At 46.4% G+C, this 26468-nt stretch overlaps 2 protein-coding genes across 15 annotated transcripts in view; one reads left to right on the forward strand and one right to left on the reverse strand.

Moving 5' to 3' along the window:
- Positions 1-981, forward strand: part of NRDC (nardilysin convertase) — a 75018-nt gene extending 74037 nt beyond the window's left edge. For both annotated transcript variants that reach the window (XM_036755056.1, XM_036755055.1), the window contains 2 exons: positions 370-459; positions 546-981. In XM_036755056.1, coding sequence (XP_036610951.1) covers positions 370-459; positions 546-746 — 291 coding nt within the window. In that variant the 3' untranslated portion in view covers positions 747-981. The remainder of the gene's footprint in view (positions 1-369; positions 460-545) is intronic.
- Positions 982-1232: 251 nt separating this feature from the next.
- OSBPL9 (oxysterol binding protein like 9) overlaps positions 1233-26468 on the reverse strand; it is a 146104-nt gene continuing 120868 nt past the window's right edge. For all 13 annotated transcript variants that reach the window (XM_036755064.1, XM_036755061.1, XM_036755059.1 and 10 more), the window contains 15 exons: positions 21445-21535; positions 20414-20518; positions 16300-16459; positions 9552-9664; positions 9350-9468; positions 8154-8239; positions 6295-6466; positions 5729-5813; positions 4796-4906; positions 4544-4607; positions 4292-4432; positions 3743-3821; positions 3427-3518; positions 1998-2133; positions 1233-1909 (listed from right to left, as the gene is read on the reverse strand). In XM_036755064.1, the coding sequence (XP_036610959.1) occupies positions 1835-1909; positions 1998-2133; positions 3427-3518; positions 3743-3821; positions 4292-4432; positions 4544-4607; positions 4796-4906; positions 5729-5813; positions 6295-6466; positions 8154-8239; positions 9350-9468; positions 9552-9664; positions 16300-16459; positions 20414-20518; positions 21445-21535 (1629 nt within the window). In that variant the 3' untranslated portion in view covers positions 1233-1834. The remainder of the gene's footprint in view (positions 1910-1997; positions 2134-3426; positions 3519-3742; positions 3822-4291; positions 4433-4543; positions 4608-4795; positions 4907-5728; positions 5814-6294; positions 6467-8153; positions 8240-9349; positions 9469-9551; positions 9665-16299; positions 16460-20413; positions 20519-21444; positions 21536-26468) is intronic.

The following is a 26468-nucleotide window of genomic DNA, read 5'->3' on the forward strand; positions in this document are numbered from 1 at the left end:
CGGGGAGGGGACATGACATGTTTCAGAGTCAGCTCGGAAATGGGTGGTCCTGAGGTGGGTTTGGGTCTTGGAAGGGAGGATTTTGACCATCCCTGATGACCCCATTTCTTTGGGATGGGGTCAACTGTTTGAGGAAGACTAAGCTGCAGAGGACGCTGGGAGTTGGGCCTTCCCCTCCAGTACATCCCCATGGGCACAGGCCCTTGGCACCGCACACCTGGGCCACTTGGTGCCAGCCTCCACTCCAGGTGTCCCATTCATATAATGGCCTCTGGTTTATCTCAGTGGACAGATTTTCCCAGGAAAATAGTGCTTTTGCCCCTGAAATAAAGTTTTCAAGTTTTGTTTTTCTCTTTTTCTCCTCTGAAGATTCAAGCTCTTAAGTCTTTCTCCAAAGTCGACCTGGTGAACTGGTTCAAGTCTCACAGAGGAAACGGCAGCAGAATAGTGAGCGTGCACGTGAGTACGGCTCCGCCAGCTGGGCTCTGCAATGGGGAGGCGGGGGCCAAGCTCGCCCCTCGTCATGGGACTACATTCCCTTTCAGGTTGTTGGCTATGGGAAATATGAGACAGAAGAGGAAAGTTCTGCTGCCTGTGACTCCTCCAACTCTTCCTACGACGAAGTGGCCCAGCTGACCTACCTGCCGACCTCTCCTCTGCTGGCAGACTGCACCGTCCCCATCACTGACATCAGGGCTTTCACATCAACTCTTAACCTTCTCCCCTACCATAAAATAGTGAAATAAACTGCAGTCTCTTTGGCCTGAAGCAGTGTGTATTTGAGATTTGTATTTGTGAAGTCTTCCACTGAAGGAGAATTTTTGCTACATCATGGTCTTTGTCCCCCAAAGGGTCACATGAAGCCCAAGGCTGGCGACCCTTCCCCCATCCCTGTTTGCAGTCAGGCAGACATAGGGCCAATGGAACAATGATGTTCTAAAAAAGTTTTTTAAATAAAGACAGCCCTTTGTGTTTCTGTAATTGGTGTCCGTTTTTAAAAAAACAAGAGACCTCATGGCTTTGCTGTGGGCCTTTTGGGCGTGATGCCTGGGTAGAGAGCATACCTTTAGCAGAACTCCCAGCCCACCCCACTTAACTCTGGGCTTTGTTTTTTTCATCTGCAAAATTGTGCTGGACATTTCTGTATAAAGGTCAAGTCTAGCTCTGGCCAACGGGGCTGACTGATTGCCCAAAGGTTCTATGGGTTCAAAGAGAATAAAAACACAAAAAGGTTTGGAAAATTATTTTATGAAGCCTTAAGATGCTGCCCACGGTGGAATTAAAGTATAGCCAAGGGTTAGCTATAATTCAATAGTTCAGTTTAAAAATAAAAATACAGAAATTATTTGGAGTGAGATAATGAAATGCTAAAACATTGGATTTCATAGTTTGCTAAATAATTTTCTAATAAATCGTCCATTCAAAGGAATCTCTATTTACAGATGTAAAGAATAGTAAGTGAAGACTTCCATTATGTATATTTATATATATGTGTGTGTGTATATATATATATATATATGTATTTATATAGAGCTAGAACCCAAGAGTATGTGAGACTTGTACCTTGGCAGTGGCACCAGAGTATGTGTGATATACACACACGCACACTCACACACACAGCTTGAGCCCAGTGTTGGTAGTTTTCAAAGCTCAACTGGATTCTTCAGACTTCAAGTCAAGCTCTAGTGACTGCCACCAAGAGAGTAAAGGAGATTTGTCTTGCTTTAATTGTTCACCTGCATCAATAAATCCAGTATCCCTGAGATAGGAACCACTGCAGAGAGAAGCTGGCGATGGCTGGGCCGCAGCACCGAGGCCTTCGCTCCTCTCAAGGTCAATGTTTGCTGGCTCCGAGGCGTTTCAGTAAAGGCTCATCGTAGACCCAACACTCTCCATCTTCATGGAATAACTACGAAGAAAGAGAAGGACTTGAGCAGTTGCTCTCTGAGCCCTGGCCCCCCCTGCTCCCCAAAGACCCAGTGGAAGGACAGACACACCCTGGTCTCCCACTGGATGTCCTTCTCCTTCCTCTCTCGAGCTTCCGCTCTCTGTCTCTCTTCCAGTCTGTGCTTTGCTTCAGTGGCTGCATCGATGTCTCTGATCTTTAAGTTGTAAGTGACATCCTTCCAGAGGCTAAAGGAGAGAGTAAGACATGTGCATAAAGCACCTCAGGGCAGGCCATGATACTGGAAACTTCAGCTCCAAAGCCCCTTCCCAACCTTGGAACCCTCCTAGAGGTAGAGGCCAGGGCGAGAAAACTGAGTCTGGAGCCCAAGGAGCAGAACACAAAGGGAGGCTCAGCAGGATGACAGAACCTGCCTCTGGCAGAGGAGAACCAAGGAACTCTAACCCTGGCAGTCAGGTTCTGGTATCCTGGTCTATGACTAGGTTTCAATGACCATTCCCCCCTGCGTGGCCATGGCTTTTTACTGTCCTTTGCCCCATGGGATGAAAAGCAACAGTGGGCAGTGGCAGGACGCTGGGTTTGGAGACAGGACCCCTTGTTCTGCCTGTGACTGGCTGTTCCCTTCTCTGCCTAGTGACCACAAGATCCTACCAGGTGCCCCAGCTTCCAGGCTGTTCCCCACATTTACCAAGCACTAATATACTGGGATACTTTGGATCCCCAGGTTGGTGGATCATCAACCCCTCCCTTCCCCTGGGCCTCCTTTTCTGAGTCAGATTCTCTGAGTAAGAAACAGGAGCTGGGGGCCAGACTGCAGCCATTTAGAAATGTGGAGGCCCAGCTCAGTCAGGCTGCTCTCGGGCCCCTGAGTTGGAAGGGACTTCCCTCCAAGACTGTCCAGATTCTGCGGTCTTGAGACCCCACCTCTGGTCTAGAAGCTAACCCTGAGCAGCTAAGGAGGTTTGGCTCAAAGGCTTCTAGCGGGGGGCAGCTATCCCACTTCAGGACAGCCTTCACCATCACGGAGTTTTCCCCATCAATTCTAGACTTTGCTTCTTTGCAGTTTCCACACAATGGTCCTAAAGCCCCATTCACACAACCGAGGGACCATTCAGAAGAGGCTGTGAGTGTGTTGCCTGAGCTATGGCCCTTCCTCCCACCTAGAACCCCCTTCCCTTTCCTCAAGGTGGGCAAAGAGCAGCTTCCTGAGAGGAAAGGGCATGGCTTTTGTTTTCATCTTTGTGCCCAGCATAGGTGCGGGCAGCCGGTGGACACTGGGTTGATTCCTCTGGCTCTTGGGAGTGCTTTCATGCAGAGCAGCAGGCTGGGTCTGACCCCATCAGGCTGCCAGACCCTCCTGGCGAGGGTCCGCACTGCCCATTGAGGGTCTCTAGCACTGCTGCCTACTTCAGGGAATGATGCAAGGAGAGTTTGCCAGGAGCACGTGGTGCTCGGAGCCCCCAAATGTGAAGGACACAGAATCTCAAGGATGGTCCCCGCCCCCTTGGGAGTCTCCTTACCAGCGTGACTCATACTCATTCTGGTCCTCCAGCTTCCTCACTTTCTTCTTGATTATAGGCACCTTCTTGGTATCAATGAAGACTGTATTTTCCTAGAGAATAGAGTGACTCTTGGGCCCATTCCTACCAGCCCACATCCAGCCCCCTCCTCCCCAAAAGGGAAGGGAAATTTCTGCCAGGACCCCAGGCTCATGCATGCTGCTCAAGGCCCAGCTCCTAGGCTCATGGGTAACTTGGAAGCCCACTGGAATCCCACCAGAATCCCGCTGTCTCTGTGGCAAATCGCTGGGGAAAAGAGAACTCAATGGTACTTTACCCCTGTTGCATATTTCGCATACATGACACCATTCCACTCCCCTTCGATTGAACAAAAGGATTTCTTGTCATTCGGAGGGCTAAAGAAAGAAGACATTAGGTTAGTCACAAGCTAAGGCCAAGACACCACAGAGCCCATGGGGGAGTCAGCTAAGGAACAAGGCAAGCAGCAGAGGCAGTGAAGAGTCCACTCCAGGCAGAACAAGGAACAAGGGAAGAGAGGGAGGGGAGAGGGGCAGGCAGCATCAGCTCTAGGCCCCAGGTCGGAAAGCTTGCTTTGCTCCCTTGCTGAAGTTGTCACTAAATTTCTCTAAGCCTCAGTTTCTTCATCTATACAAGGGGTGTGGCCTTGGGCCCTTTTCCTGACTACAGAGAGGGCCAGTAAGCCATTGTGGGGAAGGCCTGCTGCCTGCGCCTAGTGCAGGACGGAGGAGTGGGGCACTCTCAGCTCCTGCCTCCTCCCATGGCCTGTAGCTCGAGCCCTGGTATCGTTGGGCCCCCACGGAGGATGGCCCGGAGCATGCAGCAGAGGACCAGGCAGGATACCTACAAAATGTCAGCTGTGATTCGGTGCTTCTTGCCCCCATAGAAGGGCTTTGTGTGGAAGATGATGTTGGCGCTGTACCCAGTCTTGGAGCAGCTGATGCTGCATTCTCCTCCCAGCTCTACCCAGGGCACCGTGAGAATAGACCTGTGAAACCCAAAACAAGGCTTAAGGAGTGGCTGTGTGCAGGAGGCAACGGTGGGGGCTGGGCTCGGATGAGAAGAGGCCACAGGCGAGGAAGGAAACAGCTTTACTTGCCTTCCGTAGCCATTGGGGAAGGTGAGAATATAATGCTCATCATAATCAAGACAAGAGACACAACCTGTGGAGAGATGACCAGAAGGCGGAGTGAGGCTGGCCCTGGGCCCTGCATCCAGACAGGTCCAGAAGACCCTCCCCAGGTCCCAGAAGCTTGTGGACCATGACAGTAGGGTTCTTGGTACGGAAAGCACCGCGCCCATCCAGATGAAAGCCGGCTTCAGCCAGAGTCGGGCCGGCCTGGGCCCTCACCTTGGCCTATGTTGTGTACGCCAATGGACATCCCCAAGAATTTGGACTTGGTCCATATGTGTGCATTGAACTGGATCCGCTTGCTGAAGCACTCGGCGTAAAAAGCTGAAACTGGGAACAGAGATGCATCCAGTTAGCCCACTGTCCATATGGGCTGAGACCTCGCCCACAGCTGCCACACAGACACTCAAGGCAGAGAGGGGGATTCCACCTTAGCCTGGCAGGCTGCACATGAGAGTGGATCTGGTAAATGGTGAGTGGCCAATTTATCCCAAGAATTAAGCCAATAGTTCTGCTATCACCTCAGGTTCACCGACCATAATGAGTTTGTACTGCCCTCCCCCCAAGAGCCCCTGAGGCAGGGCTGTGATGTGGGCCCCAGGAGCTGGCTCCTCTTCTGGCCATGGATGGGTGGATGCCTGTGCCATGCCCAGCACTACACTCAAGATAACTATTAAAGCCACTGGGAATGGAGACTTGGCTTTCCCCTACTTCCAGGGGCCCAGGGTCTGAGCACCAAAACGGAGCCTTTCCAGAAACAATTTGGATCAGGTAAGATTCCTCGGTCAAAGGAACCAGAGCAAGTGCCCTGGGCCGTATGGGAGGCAGGCTAGAAGCAGAAGGCTGTGCCTGCTGAGGCCACGAGGCAGGGCCCTGGCCAAGGCTGGTCGTGGTAGCCAGGCTAGCATCAGGCAGAAGAGAATGCCCTTTAAAGGTCCCATGCTGCCCCCCTTTGTCTACCCGCCCCCCCCCCCCCGCCCTGTGTCACAGTGCTAAGCCTGCAGCTCAAGGGACCCCAAGGGTGTAGAGAAATGCCAGGGAGAGGCAGCTCTGGGTGGTTTGAAGTCACGGGTGTCAACATTTTCGTTTCACTGTCGTCGGGGGTACAGGCCCTGTGGGGTAAGGAAAGTCACAGAGAAAGCTGCCACTTACTAGGCGGGTGATGGGAGACCTGCTCTGCTACAAACGCCACACAGTTTTTGGAGCCCCAGGGCACGGGGCCTTCAGACATCGGCTCCTGCCAATGCAAACACAAGAAACACCAAGGATGTCACTGCTGACCCCACCATTCGTGTTTGCCTCTGGAGAGGAGCCAAGCAGGGCCCTGCCCTGGCCCTCAGTTCAGGACACGTGACTAATGGCCAGTCACTTCACAACAGTCTGAGATGCTTTGGGGGGCCCCCATGAACTCATCCTGAACCCCACAGATGCTTTAGCTGGATCACCATCATAAAAAAAATGAGGGGAGGGCAAAGCTAGTGCCCCTGGCTTCCCTGGCAAGGCCTAGAGCCCCAGAGGGAGGCAGGGAACCTGGCTCTGGAAGGTAAGGAAGGCCTCAGCTCCACTGGCTCCTTCCTTTCTCACTGTGGCAGCCAAAGAAGAATCGGACACCAAGTGAGTTGGTGCCAAGATTGTGGAAGCATGGGAGCCGAGAATCCGGGGCTCTGCTCCTGTAAGGTGACAGGGGCTCCAGGCTGTATTGGGTTTGTGGAACTCACCGCATTCTCTTCGTTTTCCATGGGCAGCGTCCAGTGGCACTGAAAGATCTCACCCAGAATGGGATTGTAAGGCTTTTTAGCCACAGACCCTTTCCTTCCTGCATGGAAGGCAGAGAGGTACCATCTTACGACCTGCACCATCCGGTCCTTAGGGTCCTTCTGATCACTGATGCTGAAAGGAAAAAAGCAGACATCAGCGGCCCCATATGTGCAGGGCCACAGACTGGCAGAGGCCCCTCCACCCCAGAGAAGCAGCAGAAGTACCAGGGCCTCGGACTGCTCGTCCTGTTGCCAGAGACTAACCGCTTCCACATCTCTGGGCCTGGCTTTGGGAATCCAGAACGTCCTTCCTGTCTCTGTATTCTCTGTTAAGGGGAGCATCTGTGGCCTATAGGGGACACCCTGCAGTTTACACACAGGCCTCAGGAACCAACACTGAGGGCCAAGGCAAGTGAAGACTGAGCCTTCTGTGTACTTTAGGGGACGGAGCTCAGAAAGGCCACCTGGAGTAGTCAGGGTCTGGGAATCACTGGCCCTGACACCATTATGGGGACCATACCATTAAACTGGCTGAGGGTTCCAGCACCTGGGGCCCATGAGAGAAAAGGTCCAAGGAGAAAAGCATCCCATGAGCTGGGAAAGGTCTGTTGTTGTCACTGCTGTTGTCGTCCCTAAGCCTTGTTTGGCAGGACATGGGGATACGGTCTAAGGACTTGGAAAATGAGACAGACCAGAGGAGGGAGCAGGAGAAGAGGCTGACAGAGATGGAATAGGTGGGGCAGGGCCTAGGGTGTGGGTTAACAGATGGAGACTGAGGCACAAACAACCATCAAGGGGCTGAGGTCTAACAGTTCCAATGGATGGCCCAGGACATCTGGGAAGGACAGGATGGGCTGGGGGCTGGGGGCACACGTAGTGGAGATTCATGAGGTCTTATGTTCAGGGGCTGAAGAAGGGCTGGGCAGGACATGTGGAAGTCCCAATGGAGTCACAGACTCAGTTACCCAGAGAGACCACCTTGGGAAGGAGTGGCTTCCAACTAGAACCTCTGGGCTTGAGCCCCAGCTCACACTTTCTCCTTAGAGAACACTAGGCAGGTCACTGCACCTTCCATAGGCCTCACTCTCTTCCAGCTGGCCCAAGGCTGCCTCCAGCTCCCGGTCCTCAGGCCTGATCAACATATCAACGATCAGTAGCCATGTTCCATTAGTCACAGGGCCAGGATGAGGAAAGGGCTTTGGAAACACTCGTATTCAAGACTCAAGGAGAAAGCTGAAGCTAAGCAAACATGGCTGCCTGAAATGTGTGCCAGCGATCCAAGGCATTTTCCAAATGTAATTGGCAAAGGGGAGAAGAGGAGGAAGCAAAAAAGTCTAAGGGGAGAACACATTTTACAGCCACTAGGGGGCGCCAAAGCGCACAGAGCCATGGGCCTGGGTGACCTCGGGCAAGTCACTTTGCCTCTGTTTGTGCCTCAGTTTCCTCAACTGTATTGTTGAGTCATTCTTCGGTTGTGTCCAACTCCTCAAGACCCCATTTGGGGTTTTCTTGGCAAAGACTGGAGTGGTTTGTCATTTCCTTCTCCAGATCATTTGACACAGGAGACTGAGACAAACAAGGTTAAGTGACTTCCCCAAGGTCACAGTTACGAAGTGTCTGAGGCTGCATTTGAACTCAAGGTCTTTCTGACTCCAGGCCTGGGGCTCTATCCACTGAGCCACCCAGCTGCTTGTCGTGAGGAACAAATGGGAGAATATTTGTAAAAGCACCTGGCACACAATAGGCATTTAATAAATGCATATTCTCTCTACCTCTCCCCCCCCAAGACATGAAAGACTTTAGAAAGCATTGTAACATACCTTACAAACAAATCTGGATGTGCAAAAAAGTCGGCATACATTTCCAAAAGTGACCTTCTTTCGAGAATAAATGTTGGGAGAACCACCTGAGGAAGACACACATTTGACCTTCCAGAATCAATAAATCAATCTCTCTCTCTCTCTCTCTCTCTCTCTCACACACACACACACACACACACACACACACACACACACACACACACACGAACACAGAAAATCCTTTATTAAGCAGATTGCACAATGGCCTGGGTTTACAGGGACTTTCATATCAAGAGGGAGAAACAAACCGCCTCATAGGCGTGTTCGGCCCCAGGGAAGGGGGCGGCCATGAGCCAGGAAACTGAGTGCTGACCGGGTCAGGGACCACATGATAGCCCCAAGGGTCACTGGTGGTCGGGCAGCCAAGTTAAGGAGCCGGTGAGTTAGGAAAGGGAGGTGGCAAGGTCACAAAACTTAGATCAAATTCCCCCTTCTAGGAGAGGCCTTTCTCAGTACAACCCACTGCCCGTGCCTTCCTCCCAAGAGAACTTCTGTTGACACTGCATCGATTTTATAAATCCATAGTTGTTTGTATGCTGACCCTCCCATTAGAACATGAACCCCCTGAGGGCCCCATCTCATGCCACCATGCCTGCTGAATCCAGCTTAGTTGGCCACTGGGGCTGGAGGCCTGGCCTGGTACGGACACATCAGTGTCTCTTTCTCTCACTCAGAGCTCCAGGGGTTAGACTGTTCAGACAATATCCTCCCACTCCCATTAAAGCTCATTTCTTGGCGAGTCTTCTTTCTACAGGCAATGACTAGTTAAAATGTCTTGCCAAGCTCTAACTGGAGGCAATTGCCTCTCAACTCCACACCAAATCCAAGCTGTCTCCTCCTATCCCCTCCCTTGCCCAATTCCTGACCCCTCTATTCTTCTGCCCAGCACCACCTTCATGGGGATTTGAGGATTCCTTTCTCTCCCATCCTTTCCCTCTTCTATCGATCAATCAATCTTTCTTACACTAGTTACCTGCCGCTGCCCTCTCCTATCCCCACCCCATGCAGGGCATGCAGTTGGTGCCTAATAAATGTCTACTGAATTGAGTCAACTCTAAAATAGCCCACTTGTATGGTGGCCACTAAAAAGAGATCCAAAGACAGGTCAATGCTACATACAATTGGATTCTCCAGCAGTCAGGCATTGGGTGGCTCACCTTGGTCAGATCCATTCCCAGCCTAACCTGGGACAAGAGGTGCATGATGACACTCTTGTGCTCTTCCACGGAGCTGGCCTCCCCATCATCGTCTCGGTCATCATGGGAGTCAAACAGGTCTGGAAAGCAAACCCCACTCACTAGGTCATCCATGGACTGGGGCCAATAGCCCAGCGCTGTCCCTCAATAACGGCTCACTTACCGGCATCACTCATCCCATTGGATATGGAGGAAATAAGGGAGTCCGTGGTATCGGGGCGTTTTAGACTGTTCCCTGAACTGCTGTGGGTCAAGACTGAGGCCGATCCCGAGGAGCTGAAGGAGAACAAGCCATCTTAAAAAGCGTCAAGGTGAGACACCACCCACGGGCTCATGCTTATCCAAGTCTATCCAGGCCTGGAGTGGCTATGCCCAGCTCATGGGCTGGGCACCCTCAGGCACAGCCTCCTGGAGACATTCAGAGATCCTGATCAAGTGCCCAAATTAAGCTCAGTCTAGTGGCCAGCCAGGGCAAAACTCAGCTTGGTGGCTCCTAAGTGAGGGCTTAGTGGACATCCAGCAATACCAACAGAGCCCACAGTTGGCAGATAGAGCCAAAGAACCTTTTAGAATTGGCATCAGCCACTCTGCTGTCAGTTTACAAAGAATAGTAAAGCATGGAGACTGAGGAAAACCATGGAATGAAACAGTAATTACACCACATTTATGAAGCACTTCATGGACTTTCAAATCTCAAATCACATTTCCCATACAAAGCAAGAGACTCCAATTGTGGCCTGTTAGTGATTTCGCTTTATTTTGGGCTATAACACAAAAATATTTTTTGACTTCCCACTACTTCTTTGGTGAAGACAATCAACCACTCCCACACCTTTATCCAAATACCTCATGAGCAGTGAAAGGCGTGAGCAATGCTTGTAAACATCTCTACACAACAGGGAGGGGAATCACCTACCACCAAAGGCTGCAAGAAAACTTCCCAGTGACTTGCGGCTTTTAAATACAGCACATAAAAAGTACTATTTTAATATCAACTGCCCTAAAAAAAATATTGCCACAAGGGCAATGGGCTTGGGGCCAGGAAGCCCTGAATTTGAATCCTGCCTCAGATACTTACTTGCTGTGTGATCCTTGCCAAGGCACTTGACCTTTGCCCGCCTCAGTTTGCTCATCTGAATTACGGGGATAACAATGACACCTGTTGCATAGGATGTTGTGAGGATTAAGGTGAGATGATCGACGTGTGATACTCAGCAAACCTTTATGTACTCCCCAGAGGAGCTAGAAGCTTTCCCTCTCCTGGCTAGGCCTGGGTTCTGGCCACCAGAAGAGAGGCATAACCACCAGAAACTTTACCCCAAGGGGGCCCAGCCCGGCACCCTCCTTTAGAGCTGACAGACCCAGAAGAAGGTCTTTGAGATAAGCTAGCTAGTTCAGAGGAATCTGGAACTCTATGCTTGGGCAGACCAGAAGTCAAGGAAAGTACTCCAAAGTCACAGGTCCAAGAACCTTCACAATCCAGTTGGTCTGACGGACTGCAATGGCACCATGTAGCATAGTCACAGTGAGTCAGTAAACATTATATTACAAAGTGTCTACTATGTGCCAAGGACTGTACTAAGTGCCGGGGATACAAAAATGGGGGTAGGGGAACAGTCCTTGTCCTCAAGGAGCTTAACAGTTGAACGGAGGAAGAAGACAACACCCAAAGGGGATGGGGTGGAAGCAGAGAAGCCCCAAAGTCAGGCAGAGATGAGGAGATGCCTGACAGGGGGCTCCCTGGCCCATTTCATGCAGGTTTGGAGCTCATGACTCCTCCCTCAAAGGGAGTCGGGGTGGGGGGAAGAGAAGGCGGAGTGTGCAGAAACACACATCCATTTATTAGCAGGATGGCCAAAGCTAAGTGGATCAGTCAGTTTCCCCAGGGATCTGCAAGCAAAGGCTGCATTGGTGCTTGTCAGGTACGTGGTACAGGGGATTCACAATCAAAAATAAATGCTGCCAAGTTCAAGAATAAGCAGAGCCCTAGAAATTCAGGAGATGACACTCTTCCCACTGCTTTGGAGATGTGTGGGGAGGGGGGCCACAGGTGTGGAATACTGGAAACAACATCAGGGTTTTAAAGAATGGATTGATTGGTTTTTATCAGCATAAATGGGAAAACTAGCAAATGCAAGCAACAAGATGATCAGTGACAATATATCTCTAAATGTTACATGAGCTTAGAGGGGAGAGAGAAATAGCACTAGGAGCCAGATTAGGACACGACCTGAACCGATCTCCAGATTCTGTGCTGTACTAACACAACTACAAGGCCTGACTTTACAGATCTAGACAAAACATTACAATTTATGTGGAAGAGCAAAAGGCCAAGAATCCCAAGGAAGATCACGAACAAAAGAGGAGAAGACAGCTGTTGCCCAGATTTCTCTTCTCTTTCCCAAACCCTGGGAGGGAGTGCTCTCTTCTCAAGGTTCCCATGTCTTCCACTGTTCATGAAGATCGGATCCAGAACAGACTTTCTCTCTGCTTAAAAGATCACGTTATTGCTAACACAAATCAAGAGATTTCACCTGCTCTTGCTGTTGGCAGAGAGGGGGCTCCAGCAGATGTTACCAAATCATGCCTGTGGGCCAGATGCAGTAACAAGCTGCTTTCCTTCGACCCCTCTCTCTCCTGCCTTTCTGTTCTGACCTGCCTTATATGAACCTTTGAGCGAAGGACAGTAAAGCAAGGAAGATCATACATGGACGCTCGACTTAGAAAAAGCTGACTGCAGAGGGTTCGTAGCCAAGATTCCCAGGAATGGTTAGCCCAAGAGAGATGGGAGAGGCCCAAGAATGAGATTCTGAAGACACAAAGGGAAATAAATTCCTTTTTAAAAAATTCAATTTTATTTTCAGTTCTGAATTATCTCCTCTCCTCTCTCTCCATTGAGAAAGCAAGAAAAACAATACTTGTTACAAGTATGGATAGAGTCAAACAAAACAATGGCTCTATTTGCCATTTCTGAGTCTGTCAGAGTCCATCAGTAGTCTCTGGAGGGGGGCAGCACATTTCTTCCAGAGTCCTCTGGAACTGTAGTTAGTTTAAGAAACGACTTCAATCAGGAAGAAAAATAGGATTTGTCTGAAGAGATCGATGTGGATACACCGGGAACTCTCAAGAGGAATGTAGAGAAGACAGACTCAAGGCAAAGCAACAGAAAAGGAAAGTAAGAACATGACACAGTTCACTGGGAAAAAAAGAGATCCAAGAGGGACAGGCCTTGCTGGTTTGAATGCTTCCTTTCTAGTTAGACTTGTTTTACATCGCTTTCCATCAGAGAAGGACACATATATCCTGGAAAGGCCAGAACAAGAGCCCCTAAAAGGAGTGGAGATCCAAGGCCAAAGGAATCTCTTCGATGGACGCAAGTCACCCAGTCCACATAACTGCACCCTCAAGCCCTGAAAGAACTGGCAGATGTGACTCGTGCAGACACTGCCAGTGGTAGTGGAGATCATGGGCAAATGGAAAGGGGCCACTGGACTGAAGGACAAATGTTCTGATACTGAAGAAGAAAACAGGAAAGAGGCTGCAAACATGAAGCCAGCAAAGTGTATTTCAATTCCTGGGGATCAGCTAGATCCCTCAAAGCCAGCCAGGCTTCACTGAGAACATGCTAGCTCACGGCACTGCGCCTTTTCACATGGGAGGGGAACACTGGGGATATAGTTTACCTAGATTTTTGCCAAGCTTTTGGGAAGGTATCTCATGCTATTCTTGTGAAGATGATCAGAGAGCAATGGATTAAATGATAATACAATCAGATGAATCCCTAAGGGGCTGGATGGCGGGACTCATGGTTCCACATCAAGGGCTCAGGTTGTCTCCAATGGAAGACCCTCATGGATATGGGCCCAGGTTGTTTAACATGATTTATTAATGTCTTAAAGGCACGGGTGGCCTGCTCATCACATCTGCAGATGACACCAAGTTGGGAGGGAAAGACAACACAGTGGATGGCAGAATCAGAATCCAAAAGGGTCTTAGCAAGCTAGGGCCCTGGGCTCAATATAACATGAAATTCAATGAGGACAAATCTGAAGTCTTGCCCCCTTGGGTACAAAAAATTAACACAAATATCATGGCGGAGGCACTGATGTTCTGAAAAAAGATCTGGGGGTTTTAGTGGACCAAAAGGTCAATAAGCCAGCAACGGGATGCAGGAATCACACATGGTAATGCCATCTTGGGCTGCACTGAGAGGGGTTAGAGCTTCCAGGGATGGGGAGGGGACAGTCTCACTGTCTTCTGCCCTCATCTAAAATATTTCAATTTTGGGAAACAGATTAAGAATATTGCTAAACTAAGCTAAGCTATACGGATTAGAGGGAAGAAACCAGGGTGATGAAGAAGGGCCTATGAGCAAGGATTAAAGGAACTGGGCATGTTTACCCTGGAAGACAGAAGACTCTGGGGAGAGATGACAGCTATCTATCTTTATGTATGTGAAGGGCCCTCATGTGAAGAAATGATTAGAATGTTCTCTATGGCCTCAGGAGGCAGAACCAGGAGCAACCGGGGAAGCTGCGAGAGGCAAAATTAGGCTTGACATCAGAAAAACAAGACTCTCTGAAAATCAGAAATAACTCCAAGTGAAATGGGCCGCCTTGAAAAGGCCCTCATCATGGATATCAGCGTATGGCATTCATAGGATGGATTGGATGGTTTGGCTCTCAAATTCTGATTCTAGGTGGACTATATATATTTAAAAAGCCAAACAAACAAAACCCACTGTTCAGTTTCCTGTACTGTCCTCTTTCCCATTCTTGAAGTGTTTGTAAGTATTGATGAATGGCTGATTTCCCAATAAAACAGAATTCAGAAAAGAAAATCAGTCAGATTGGGATCAAGATACCAAGTGCATGGAGGGAAAGGAAGATGCCAAAGATGTTCAAAAAACCTTGGAACTTACTAATACTGAAAGTAAAGGTGGCCAAGAAGACACTGAAGTACGGACCTAAGTCGCCTCGACATATAGGAGGGAGCTCCATCTCCAGCCTTTGATGGAGAGCAAAGGTTCTTAACAACTTATTGACTCTATTTCAACAGACTTGGTTTCCTTTGTAGTCCTAGGGATTTTATTTGATGCATTAATAGCATTAATATAAGAAGGGGTCCATGGGCTTCAGCAGACTGTTGTCAAAGGGGTCTAGGACACAGAAAAGGTAAAGAAGCCCTGGTAGAGAGAATACAACCACTGTGCTGAGTATTTATTCACTACCACCCCACCTCCCCTGAAGTATTTGTTTCAGTAAAACAAAACAATGCCCCAAAAGACTCTCTTCCTTTTTTAAAAATAATTTATTTTCAGTTCTACATTTTCTCCCTGTCCCCCACCCCTTCCTCAAACCACTGAGAAGGCAAGAAATAACAATCTCTTCCTAGAAGGGGTTTCCCAATCATACATCATAATTATTCCATTCAGATTCCTTGGAAGACATAAAACAGGGAAGCATCTGCCTGCCAAAGGTTGTGGCTGTGCTGCATGAGATCTAGAGCAAAGGACAGCTGAAGAGGATCCAGTGGTGCCCTACATGGTACTTTTGCTGATGACAGTGCATTGGTTGTATATCTAGATCCAGAACACGACAGAGTCTCCTGGAAGAGACTGTAACCCCTCTTTTAAGGCATGATCTGACCATCCACACGGTGAAGATCAAATGGATGAATAGTGTGCTTTGACCGCATCATGACATGTACTTATCTGGATGGGTCAACTTTAGAGCCTATCTATTAACGAGTATCCTTAGGAGAAACAATACAGATGGATGAACTGGGCCCAGAGTTGAACAAGAGGAAGAGAATGGGATGGTAATATCTTTAAGGAAGTGCAAATGACTCCCAAGTTCCCCTCGGAAACAGAGGCCCATCTTTTTAATACCAACATTCTATCAATACTGCTGAAGAGCAGTGTGGGGTGAAACACAACAAACAGCCTTTGAAGAACTGGAAATGGAGATCACCCAGAGGACCATGGCCAGGCACAAGGTCGGCTCATCTGTTTTCCAGAAACTGCCAAGTACTGTAAGCATGACATTCTACATAATTCTAAAATGATCATGTCAATTTTCAAGTTCATTTGAAAGACTGATGATTATTAGTTGTCATTTAAGAGAAAGTATTCCAAATTTCACCAGGTGTGACAATTACCTTGGGGCCCCCAGAGGGCATCCAGTCCAGACCCTACACCAACCCTACATCTCCCCACCACGAACACTCAGCAGCTTGGCCTCCCCTTGAAGTTCTCCCAAGAAGCAATTTACTTCTTCGCCAAAGTATTCCAAACCATCCTTGGGCAATGCTTACTTGTCCAGAAAGCTTTTCTAAATGCAAAGCTGCTTCCTACATTTCCTAATGACTCCCTCTTCCATCTAGTTCTGCTCTCCGGGGCTGAGCAAAAGACATCCACTTTCTCTTCCTAACTCCATGGGGCACAAGAAAAGAAGCTGAGCTTGAAGCCAGAAAGACCTAGATCTGACTGTTACCTATGACTTCTTCTCTTGAGCATCATTTAGACCTCTCTGATTCTTAGTTTCCACATCTGCAAAATGAAAATATGACCCCAAGTACTCCCTCCTTGCCTTGTACAATTGTGAGGAAGAAATGGGCAAGGGCATCAGAGTTCCTTGCCAATGTCAGATCCATGCCTTCAGCCAAGGGGCTGGAAGCTTTAAAAACAAGCCCTTCAAATCCCCCTGGGAACAAGCATTTCATGGCACCTAAAGGTGCCATTCTTTATATAATCTGGATTACTTAGGTTGCTAAGATGACACTACCAGATGATTAAATCAGCTGACAGTAATATCATTCACTCCCATTCTCTGTCCAAAACCCCCTCAAGCACCAAGTATTTAAAATTAAGTCAACCACTTCGAGACCTCCTCCCTTCCACTTCTACTTACTCTATGAAGCGCTTTGGGGATGAGCTGCTTTGATGGAATTCATCGGCATCATAGAATTCATCTTCGCTGCTAGAATAAGAAAACTCTGGGACTGTGTTTGGAGACAAGTTGACATGGCTTGGAGATGTCAGACTGCTACTAGGTGCTGAATGCCCACTTCCTAGGGAGTAAAAAATGCTGAGTTAAAAAAAGTTGGGGTGGGTGGGCTGGGTGAGATGGGTAAACTAAGCTATGAAAAGCGCAGAAGAATGTGATTGAGTCAAACTGCCTTGAGATTGGGCAAAGAAAAAAGTGATGAGATGGATCCTGGACACACAAAATTCTGCAGCTCAAAGCACACTTCACAACGGTGTCACTGAAACACTCAAAAACATCAAAGATTAAGTCCTCTTTCAGTTATGGGAAAGCAGATCTTTCAATTCAATTCAAATTCAAGCAAGCAGATGGAAATTCACTGTCTTAAGAGTACCAGAGAGTTCCAGCTTTCATTTCATATGTAGTTTTAAATGATTAAAAAAGAAGTCAAGTTATTCTAAAGGAAATGCAAAATGGAAATCTGTGACACTATGCAAGTTAAAACTGAGAATTAAGCTGAGAATAACATATTTATTAGTCACACTAAGGATTTCTCAGCACACTCACCAAGAGATTTCAACTGAAGTCCACAAATATTTATCAAGCCCCTACTATGTGTGAGGCCATTCCCCACCAAGGGAGCAGAGGGGTGTAAAAAGGCCAAACCAAAGCAAGCACCATAGAAGCCCACCCATCTCTGCCCACAATTCGAAGCCACCACCTAGCGAAGGAATGAGGTGTAAGAACAGTGAAACAATGGAGACTATTATTGGTCAGGCCCCAAACCAGTCACCAGGGGCAAGGAATCTGGTCAGGATGGAGCCGCCATCTCTCCAAGAGGACATGAAGATCACAGTCACTCCCTAAACAATGTTCTGAGTGTTTCTTTCTTAGGGAATTCTCAGCATGACTAGGGAAGCACGGCACTTAGCCCCCAAGCATCCACACATTTCTCAAACTGGTTTGGACTCAGCAGTTGGGGCTCTCCAAAAGGTTTCACACACTGCTCAAACCCAGAGGCTGTGGCTCCATCATAGAGGCCCCAGGGAAATAAAAACTGAATAAGCAGCCTCTCCCCAAACACCCAGAGCTTCAGTAAGGTCATTTCTTGGGGACCACAGTCACAAGGACATTCTTAAAACTTTAAAATCAAAAGTCACATGTAACAGAGGTTAGCAGTTGAAATTCAATCTCAAAGGTGAACCACAGGTGTTCAATACTAAAAGGTCCCTTGAAAATAGAGGCCTAAAGAACCTTCCTTTCCAAAGGAGAGGCTAGAAAGAACCTTAAAATCATGAAACTATTTATTATAGGCAAAAATAAGTGCCCAAGTACTTGAAAAAAGCCAGGTGACTCTGAATGGGTCTCAAATTAAGCAACTTGAATTTTCCCTTTGGTTTGCTAATGATATTCCTCGTATATTTTAAATGGAGAGAAATCCATTAATTGTCATGCTGTGGGTTGTTTTTTTTTTTTGGGTGGGTGGGGGGTGCTGAGGGAGACAGAAGGAAAGGGTAGGAGGGAAGGGAGGAGGGAGGGCTGGTAGCCCAGAAAACTCCAAGGGCAAGAAAGGATTCTCCTTCTGTCTTTGCGTGCCCAGTGCCTGGCATATGCTCAATTCCAATGGACTTGTGAGCTCAAGACCCTGGCAGACCCCTCCTTCCCATGAAGGCAAACCAGCCATGCCTGTCCATCTACATAGAGAAGCTTGCCACTGGGAATCTATCTACACAACATGCTGAGACATCTTTCTTAAGCCTTGCACATAGTATGCATTTAATGAATATGTGTTAGATGGATGAAAAGCTCTCGCAGTTATCTAAGGAGGAATGGATCTCACTTCACTCTGAAGGTACCTAGCATGAGACTTTAGACAGAGGAGACGATAATCAATGTTTACTGAATTAAATAAAGCCTTAGAAACTGGGATCAATGCATCACTTATTATCTGATATCAATGTATTTCTTTAACTTAGTCTATTGTAAATGTCCTTTTCTCTTTTAAAAACTAAGCCAAAAGTTTTCAGAGGATGAAATTAAGGCTATCTATAGGCACATGAAAAAATGCTCTGGATCACTACTGATTAGAGAAATGCAAATCAAAACAACTCTTAGATACCACATCTCTCCTGTCAGATTGGCTAAAATAACAAAGCAGGAAAATGATAAATGCTGGAAAGGATGTGGGGAAATTGGAACATTGTTACATTGCTGGTGGAGTTGTGAACTGATCCAGCCATTTTGGAGAGCAGTTTGGAACTATGCCCAAAGGGCTATAGAAATGTTCATACCCTTTGACCCAGCAATACCACTTCTAGGGTTGTATCCCAAAGAAATCACACAAGTGGGGAAAGGACCCATATGTACAAGGATATTTATAGCGGCTCTTTTTGTGGTAGCTAAGAATTGGAAATCAAAGGGATGCCCATCAATTGGGGAATGGCTGAACAAGCTGTGGTATATGAAGGTGATGGAATACTATTGTGCTATAAGAAATGGGGATGATGCGGACTTCGTAACAACCTGGAAAAACCTACACGGCATAATGCTGAGTGAGCGGAGCAGAGCCAGGAGAACGTTATGCACAGCCACAGGTATATGGATCCGGTGAGGACCAACCCTGACATACTGCGCTCTTCTCAGCAACCTAAGGTGCAAGGACAACTCCAGGGGACTCACGATGGAGAATGCTATCTTCATCCAGAGAAAGAATTGTGAAGTTTGAATACAGATTGAGGTGCACTACATGCTCGCCTTTTTTCTTCTCTTTTGTTTTTGTGGTTTTTTTTTTTTTGGTTCTGTTTCTTCTTTCTCATGACTCATTCCATTGGTCATAATTCTTCTCCACAACTTGACTAGTGTATAAATTAATTCAATGCGAAGTTATACATGGTATTTATATGAGATTCCATGCCATCTTGGGGAGGGAGGGGAGAAAATCTGGAACTCAAAATTATGTAGAACCATGCGTGGTAAACTAAAAATAAATAAATTAATTAAAAAAAAAGAAAAAAAAACCAAGCCAAATCATATATGATAAACTGAAATAATTTATGCCAAAATGAAAGTATATGAAGAAACAAAGGTGATCTATTTGTTTCTTGTCCCTTACACCCAATACCCAAGCCTGCTCTGTTTGCAAAATCTTGACTAGTTCCTCTTTCACAACATAGGAGCTGTTTTTACAGATGTCAGCTTAATAGTCACATTAACAGCCCTGAATAAAAAATCTACACAAATATTATCCTCGACAAAGAGGCAACAAAACATTCACACTTCATACTTGAAATTATCTGCAATAATTTTCCTGAGCTTTTTATGCCCAGATTTCTTTTTCCTTCTGAAATTTAGAGGACAACTGTCTGCACTGTGACACAGACACAGAGGGAAACCAAGCTGAGTGGGATCCAGGCTGTGCTTACACAGCCTCTAGCAAAGGCCAGATAAATGAGGGTGAATGAGGAGAAAGCTTGAGGCTTCCTCAGAGAGCTGGGGCCCAACAGTTTAATGTTTGCTCCAGAGAAGTCAGGATAACTCACATTTAAAATTCAAAATCAACCTGCTATCTCACAGAATAAAAACCCTGTCAATAAGGGAAAGACAGTGAGTCCACCAAAAAAAGGAAAAAGCCTAAGGCTAAGCCTCAAAAGTGAAAGGAACCACAAATTATCATTTGGCACTTTAAAAATAGCCATTAAAAACTGGAATTCTTATTTGAGTTTAAAAAAAAACAACCAGAAAATAACTAGATTTACTATGAAGAAAAAACATTGTCACAGTTTTAGGGGATCCCCCAAGATGAGCCACAAGAACAGTGTCATATCCTGAAAGGCTCCAATATTTCAATTAAATTATAATTACTTGCTTAAAGCTTTGGGGCTCAAGCACAACGATCCCAGGTAAAACTGGCACAATGGAAAAACACTCAGAGGGTCAGCCCCAGCAGCAAATTCTCCTTCCCTTTCCTTGGCAAAGAGAAAAAAAAATGAATTTGAAGAAAGGAATGCAACGAAAAGATACAAGTTAAACCCATCTGTACCTGTGCTGTTGGGCGTTGGTGTCTGAGGATGTCCCAAAGAAGTGACTCCAGGTCCAACAGGTAGGGAGGACGGACGTGGCTCTGACTTACACAACGGGGCCGACTCTGAGACATTTGGACAAGTGAAACAAGGAAGAAAAACAGGCCAATAAAAAATATTATGGGATTTTCTGTGTGTACATAGATATACATATTTACCACCACACCACCCCCACACCCCCGCCCCACCGTTTAACATTAAGGCACTCTTCTAGAAGGATTGCCAGAGTTCACCATACAGCTATTGGGCATGGGATTCGTTATGCTGCTTGTTCTTTCCTTTAAAAAAAATCTCTAAATATTCACAGAATAACCTTTTAAGCCTTTGTAAATGCCAAAAAGGAGTCTTCTGTTGGATTTTAGACAATTTTTCATCTACCTATTCCAGAATGATGACAACATGGCAATCGTGCCATGGAAAGGTGTAGCCAACTTTAAATCTTCCTAGTCCCCTTCTCTCCCATCCCCCAAGCAGTGAGTACAAAGGGCTGCTGCTTCACAAACCACAGGCCAACCAAAGCCCGGGAATGACTCAGCATCCCCCCTTGGTCCAAGGTTTTGCCCCTCCCTCTGCTCAGTATCAACAACTATTCTGAGTGCTATTAAATGCTTGCAGGGCTCAGGCAGCCGTGATTCTCTCTGCATGACCTCTGAAGATATTAAGGATGCCTTTTCCCCTTCTACAAGGGTACCATCTCTGTCTAGAACAAGGAGTCCTGTTAGGATTCTGGTTAATTAGCTAACTGTTAGCTTGGCAACTCTGACTGCACCGAGGAAACCTGTTCCTTATTTTGAAAACAGACATCACCAACCACCCCCCTCATCCCTGGCCAACCCAGACTGCTTCAGAAGCTATAATTCTGTAAAACATCAAATGCAATTAAAAAAACCCAATGTAACACCCTCATTTATTCCACCTAGGATTCTGATACAAAACAACAGGCAAGAGTGATACAAAACTAGGTTCTCTAAGGAATGCCCAAATATTGTACCTGTAGGTAAGACAGTCTGGGTAGGCATTGTGCTGATCACTGGTTCCAAGGGATTAGGCTGATATATTGCATCTACAGGGTTGATGGTACTCTGAGATAAAGAAACAGTCATATTTACTTAACATTCTCTCCCATACTGTCCCTTCCCCACTAAGAAATACCCCAATTTATGACAGCAAAATCCTATGGTCATCTACACAGATACACAGGAGAGCAAAGAAGAAATTAAACCCTCTTCCCACATGGAGGCACAAGCAATTGTTATAATTAAGGAAGGCATAGTAAAGGGGGGAAAAGCACAAATCAACATACCTCAGACAAAGAGGATTAAAATTACACGGAAAGGGGTTTTGGAATGGGGTGCAGAGATTTAAAGAGACACCACCTCTAAATACATCACAATGTTTCTCGGCGCTCTGCTGCAACATTTCTAAGAACACTTCCTCTCTCGCCTTCTGGGCCTTAACCTACTAAAATGTACACCTGTAACTAACTAGTGTATCTGGATAGCTCCCCAGCTGTCTTCACGCCTGGTCCCACCCCATTACTACCTAACGTAACTGTGGATGCACACGTAAGCTTCAGATGGCAGTTTTGCATTAAAAGCAGAAGACATGAATCTCTGAAATGAAGAAAAAGACACGTTTTTCTAAGTTTCAGGAGGGAGAAAAAATATACATGCCGTCTGCAGTTTTAGAGAACATTATAATATTTCACCGACTCTATGAGGCTTAACTGTTCAATGACATACAAAGATCTTGTTTTTCAGAATCACTCAGGTTAGCAAACAGATGGGCCCACCGTCCCGGGGCAGATCCCAGTGGCTTCTCTCTGATGCTATTTTTCTTAATTAAAAATTTTTATTGATATCTTTTGTATTTTACATCATCATAGTTTTCCCCAATGTCCCTGCATCCCGTCTAAGAAACAGTATTTTTAATGACCAAACAAAAAAAAAAATCTGGTGCTGACAATTTAAAGGAAGATCTTGGTTAGAGTAGAGACCTTGTTATCTGGAAAGGGTAAAGTGGACCCAAACCAAGAAAACTACAAGCATCCCTTAACTTGCTCTGGACTCTTGAAGACTTCAATTTAAAAAAATACATTCGAAGGTGTTTAGAGAAGGAATTACTGTGGGGATACAGCAGAGCGATATTAGTAATTACAGAAAATGGTATTTATAAAAGTAAAAAAGTCCTAAGATACTAAGATAAACAGGAACAATAAAGATTTCACCCATAATTGGTAACATAAAAGAACGTTATAAAGCATAGACATCTTTATGTCAAATCTCTTAAGGGTTTCAGAAAAGCCAGTGAGGATTTTATGCCTGATGCTAAGTTAAAATGTGTACCATGAATATTGCACCGGAAAAAATTTTGCATGGTTATTTCTTAGAAAAATAAACCTTCCTGGAGAAAGGCTCTCTCAGCCAGGATGGGGCTAATTAAGATGGACACTCAAGTCCTCATAACACCCCCCCCCCCCCCCCCCCCCCGCACTTCTGCAGCGTTCTGCTCTGAGATACCTGAACGAGCGCTGGAACTCACCACTAACCTTCAAGCTCCTGGGACTCTGGATGTTTCTCTTTTCAAATTATGATGGGTGAAAAAATAAAGCCTTTCCATCCCTCCTCGCATTGGATCCTCCCAATCACCCTGGGAGGTAGGTGCTATTGTCATCCTCATTTAACAGAAGAGGAAACTGAGGTAGACAGCAGTGAAGTGCTAACCCAGGGTCACAGAGCTAGCAAGTCTCTGAGGCTAGATTTGCAACTCCATGTCCACAGCCTGAGGCACTGTGGCACCACCTAGCCACCCAAGAGGCTCCTGGTCTTTGTATGAATTCAATTCCTTGGCAAATATTAACTGTCTTCTCTTCAGCTGTCTCTCCTGTAACCAACGGTGGCAGATGTTGCTACACACATCCGAGATATGCCTACATCCAGTGGAGATTTTCAGTGTTGACTTTCTCCTCCAACAGCCCCATGCTTAATTGGAAATGATCCCACCACTGGCCTATTTCTAATAAAACTAAGTTTATGGTGTTCAAGTGTTGAGAGTCCCTGAGGGGAGGCCTGTCACATACTTTCCTCTCTGTCTTTTGGGAAATGTGAAGCTACAAGGGCGCCAAGTCACATATGCTACTAAGGTGCTTTTCAGGGTCCATATTTGGGGGGAGTTGGGGCCCACATGCAAAACTAAGAGCTTGCTGGGAAGTAATTCACAAAACGCAAGAAAAACATGGAATAGCATCTATCCATTCCTGCAAAGAGAAAACAGTCCTTCAAATCCTATCACTAAGAATTTTTTAAAAACCGTCTTATTTTGACTGAAGCCAAATGCACGGGCACAGAGACAGCTTTACTGACAAAGCCCAAAAGAAGTCAATGGAAGTTAGGCCACAGGCTGCCAAGTGCTCCCTGACTCTCTTTGGCCAAACGGAGACACCTGCTGGGGTAGCAATGAGGAGGGAGATTTGTAGGTGCTTCCTTCAGAGCAGGGGTTTGCAGCCTTCTGTGGGTCCAAGACCCCTTTGGCAGCTGCTGTGACCTCTACACACCCTTTCTCAGAATCATGTCTTTAAATGCCTAAAATATTTAGTATTACAAAAGAAACCAATGATAGGTTACAATCACTGTTTTAGAGATGGATTGGAGGGAGTAGAATATATATCTGTCACCCCTACATGTTCCTACGCATGCACGCCTTCACCAAACAGAGGGAGGTCTACACACCCCAAGGCCTATGTTCTGGGGCAGGCCTGGGGCTGGCTCACTGAATCCAGTATCCCACCTGCTAAGAAGTGGCGTCAAGGGATGGTTTATGGAGGGGGCCTGCTGGTCCCCACACTGTCAACCTCCCCAACATTTTAGCTTTTATCGCCCACCAAACTTTTTTGGAGAAAGTTTATATTTTCAACTTGGAGGTAATGAGCTTCATAAATTGAATGTCTAATATGTGAAATAGCCTAATTTTATCTTATTTATCCTAAACTTACTTTTTTTCCCCCAGTTTTGAGGCCTTCTGTTCAAGAATTTGGGGATTTTGATAACAAATCAATGCTTACCCTATCCATGCAGATTTTAAGGGAAGATTTTAGATTTTAAGAGAATCACTTTTTCTTGGCTTTCATCTTCTGGCACTGAGGGATCCTCAGCTTTCCAGTTTATTAAGGCCAGCCAGAGTTCCTTGTCTATTCTGGAATGTTTTCTAAACCTTCTGTATCTCCACCCTAGTCCCCCCACCATGAAACCTTCTTCACCACAACAACCAGAAGGCACCTGGTCTTCCAGGCACAGACACACCCACTGTAATTATGCATGGGGTGGGACAAAGGGCTGGGTTTGGTTTCTAGACAGAGTGGGGCAATGATAGGAGGCAGTGATGGGAAGACTGAATACATGCCTCCAAAAGAAACTACAATTAGCCATTTCTACGTGTATAAAATAATTATTTTTTTTAATGAAATGAAAAAAGGAATTAAATACTCCATAACTGTTTTTTTGTTGTTCTGTTTCAGGCAAAAATAGAGTTCTCAAGTTTTAAACCTGAGTATTTGGCACTCCCAACAACCCCCCAAGAGAAATTTTACCAGCAGTGTCATCACAGGTCCTACCTTTACTGGAGAGTGGGTCCTGACCTATGATTTCATACAAAATCTCCCAATGTGGAAATGCCTTCCTGTATCGGTAATTAAGGTAGGACTTTTTTTTTTTTAAACTGTTTTCTCTTTTGGAGCACTTATTTAATCAAGTGCCCTTGATGAGTCTGGCCTTTGTTTCTTTGATTAAATCGGGAGTCTCTGATGACCTGCTTACCTCAAGAGAAAGCCTAGGTTTCAGTATCATGTTGTGACACCCTTTGACCCTAAACAGGGCATAGAAACTCAGAAGTTGGTGTTTTGCCTTTGGGGCTCTCACCACTGGAAAAGTGTTGGTGTGGACACTCTGGGTAGCCACTGGAGGCCCCGCGCCCTGCCCGCCCCCCCCCCCAAGAAACCCAGATGATGGGTGCTTCTTTGGTAACTATGGATTATTATGGATAGACTGGTTTGTGTTGTTTGCTTTGTTGATATTGTCTGTATTTGCTCTGAAGTTCAGGATGCTGGCTTTTCCCCCTCAACTAAGTGAATGATATATGTATGTTTGATTAAAGTGAGACTGTTAACCCCTTAAAGTTGCTTTCCTTAGAAAAGCAGATCAAAGAACCTGTGCTGGCAGCTGTTGCTGCTGGTCTTGTTGGGTCTTACACCCCTACAGCAGCTGCTAGCCACATTGTTGTTACACTTCCACAAAGAGAGACTGAGAACTCTACAGTGACAGAATGTCTTTGGGTTCTTCGAGGTTACATGTCTTGTTCATGGTTATACAGCTACTATGAGTCAACAGCAGATGTTGAACCCAGGCCTTTCAGACTCCAAAGTCAGAGCTCTAAACCACTGCCTCTCACAGCTACCATTTATATTTCTAAAAGTGAAAGCTATTTAGAAGATAGATTAGAGTCTGAGCGCAAGATCGAAAATAGGTCTAAATATCCTCACCCTCCCCCCACTCCATCTAGATAATTAAGGCATCCTAGTAATGTCCTATAAATTTCCACGGTATCATCTGCAAACATTAGCTACACCCCCTTTCTCAGGCTGTTCCTTCCCCTCCTTAAGTGGAGGCACCTGGAGCACCAGCTGTCCTCTACCACTTTCTCTTCAGGCTAAAAAGGGTTTGGGTGACAATGGGGCCAGCACCACAATCTGTCCTCAAAGGCTAAGCCTGGCCCCATTTGCAGGAATTCATAGTCAGAAATCTGTGCAGAGCTGAAAGGGGACAGTTTAAGGTCATTTATTTAGCCCAATCCCTTCAAGCATAAGATGAAGAAGTGTGCCTCAGAGCAGTCAAATGACTGCCCAAGGTCACAGAGAGAAATCAGTAGAGTCAGGATTCAAACCCAAGTCCAGTGTGATTTCACTGAACATGCCTGACTCCTTCATGAGGTGGGGGATTCACCAAATGACTGCAATTTGGGACT

Source organism: Trichosurus vulpecula, chromosome 4 (genome assembly GCF_011100635.1).
Source record: "Trichosurus vulpecula isolate mTriVul1 chromosome 4, mTriVul1.pri, whole genome shotgun sequence".
In the NCBI taxonomy this organism is placed as follows: domain Eukaryota; kingdom Metazoa; phylum Chordata; class Mammalia; order Diprotodontia; family Phalangeridae; genus Trichosurus; species Trichosurus vulpecula.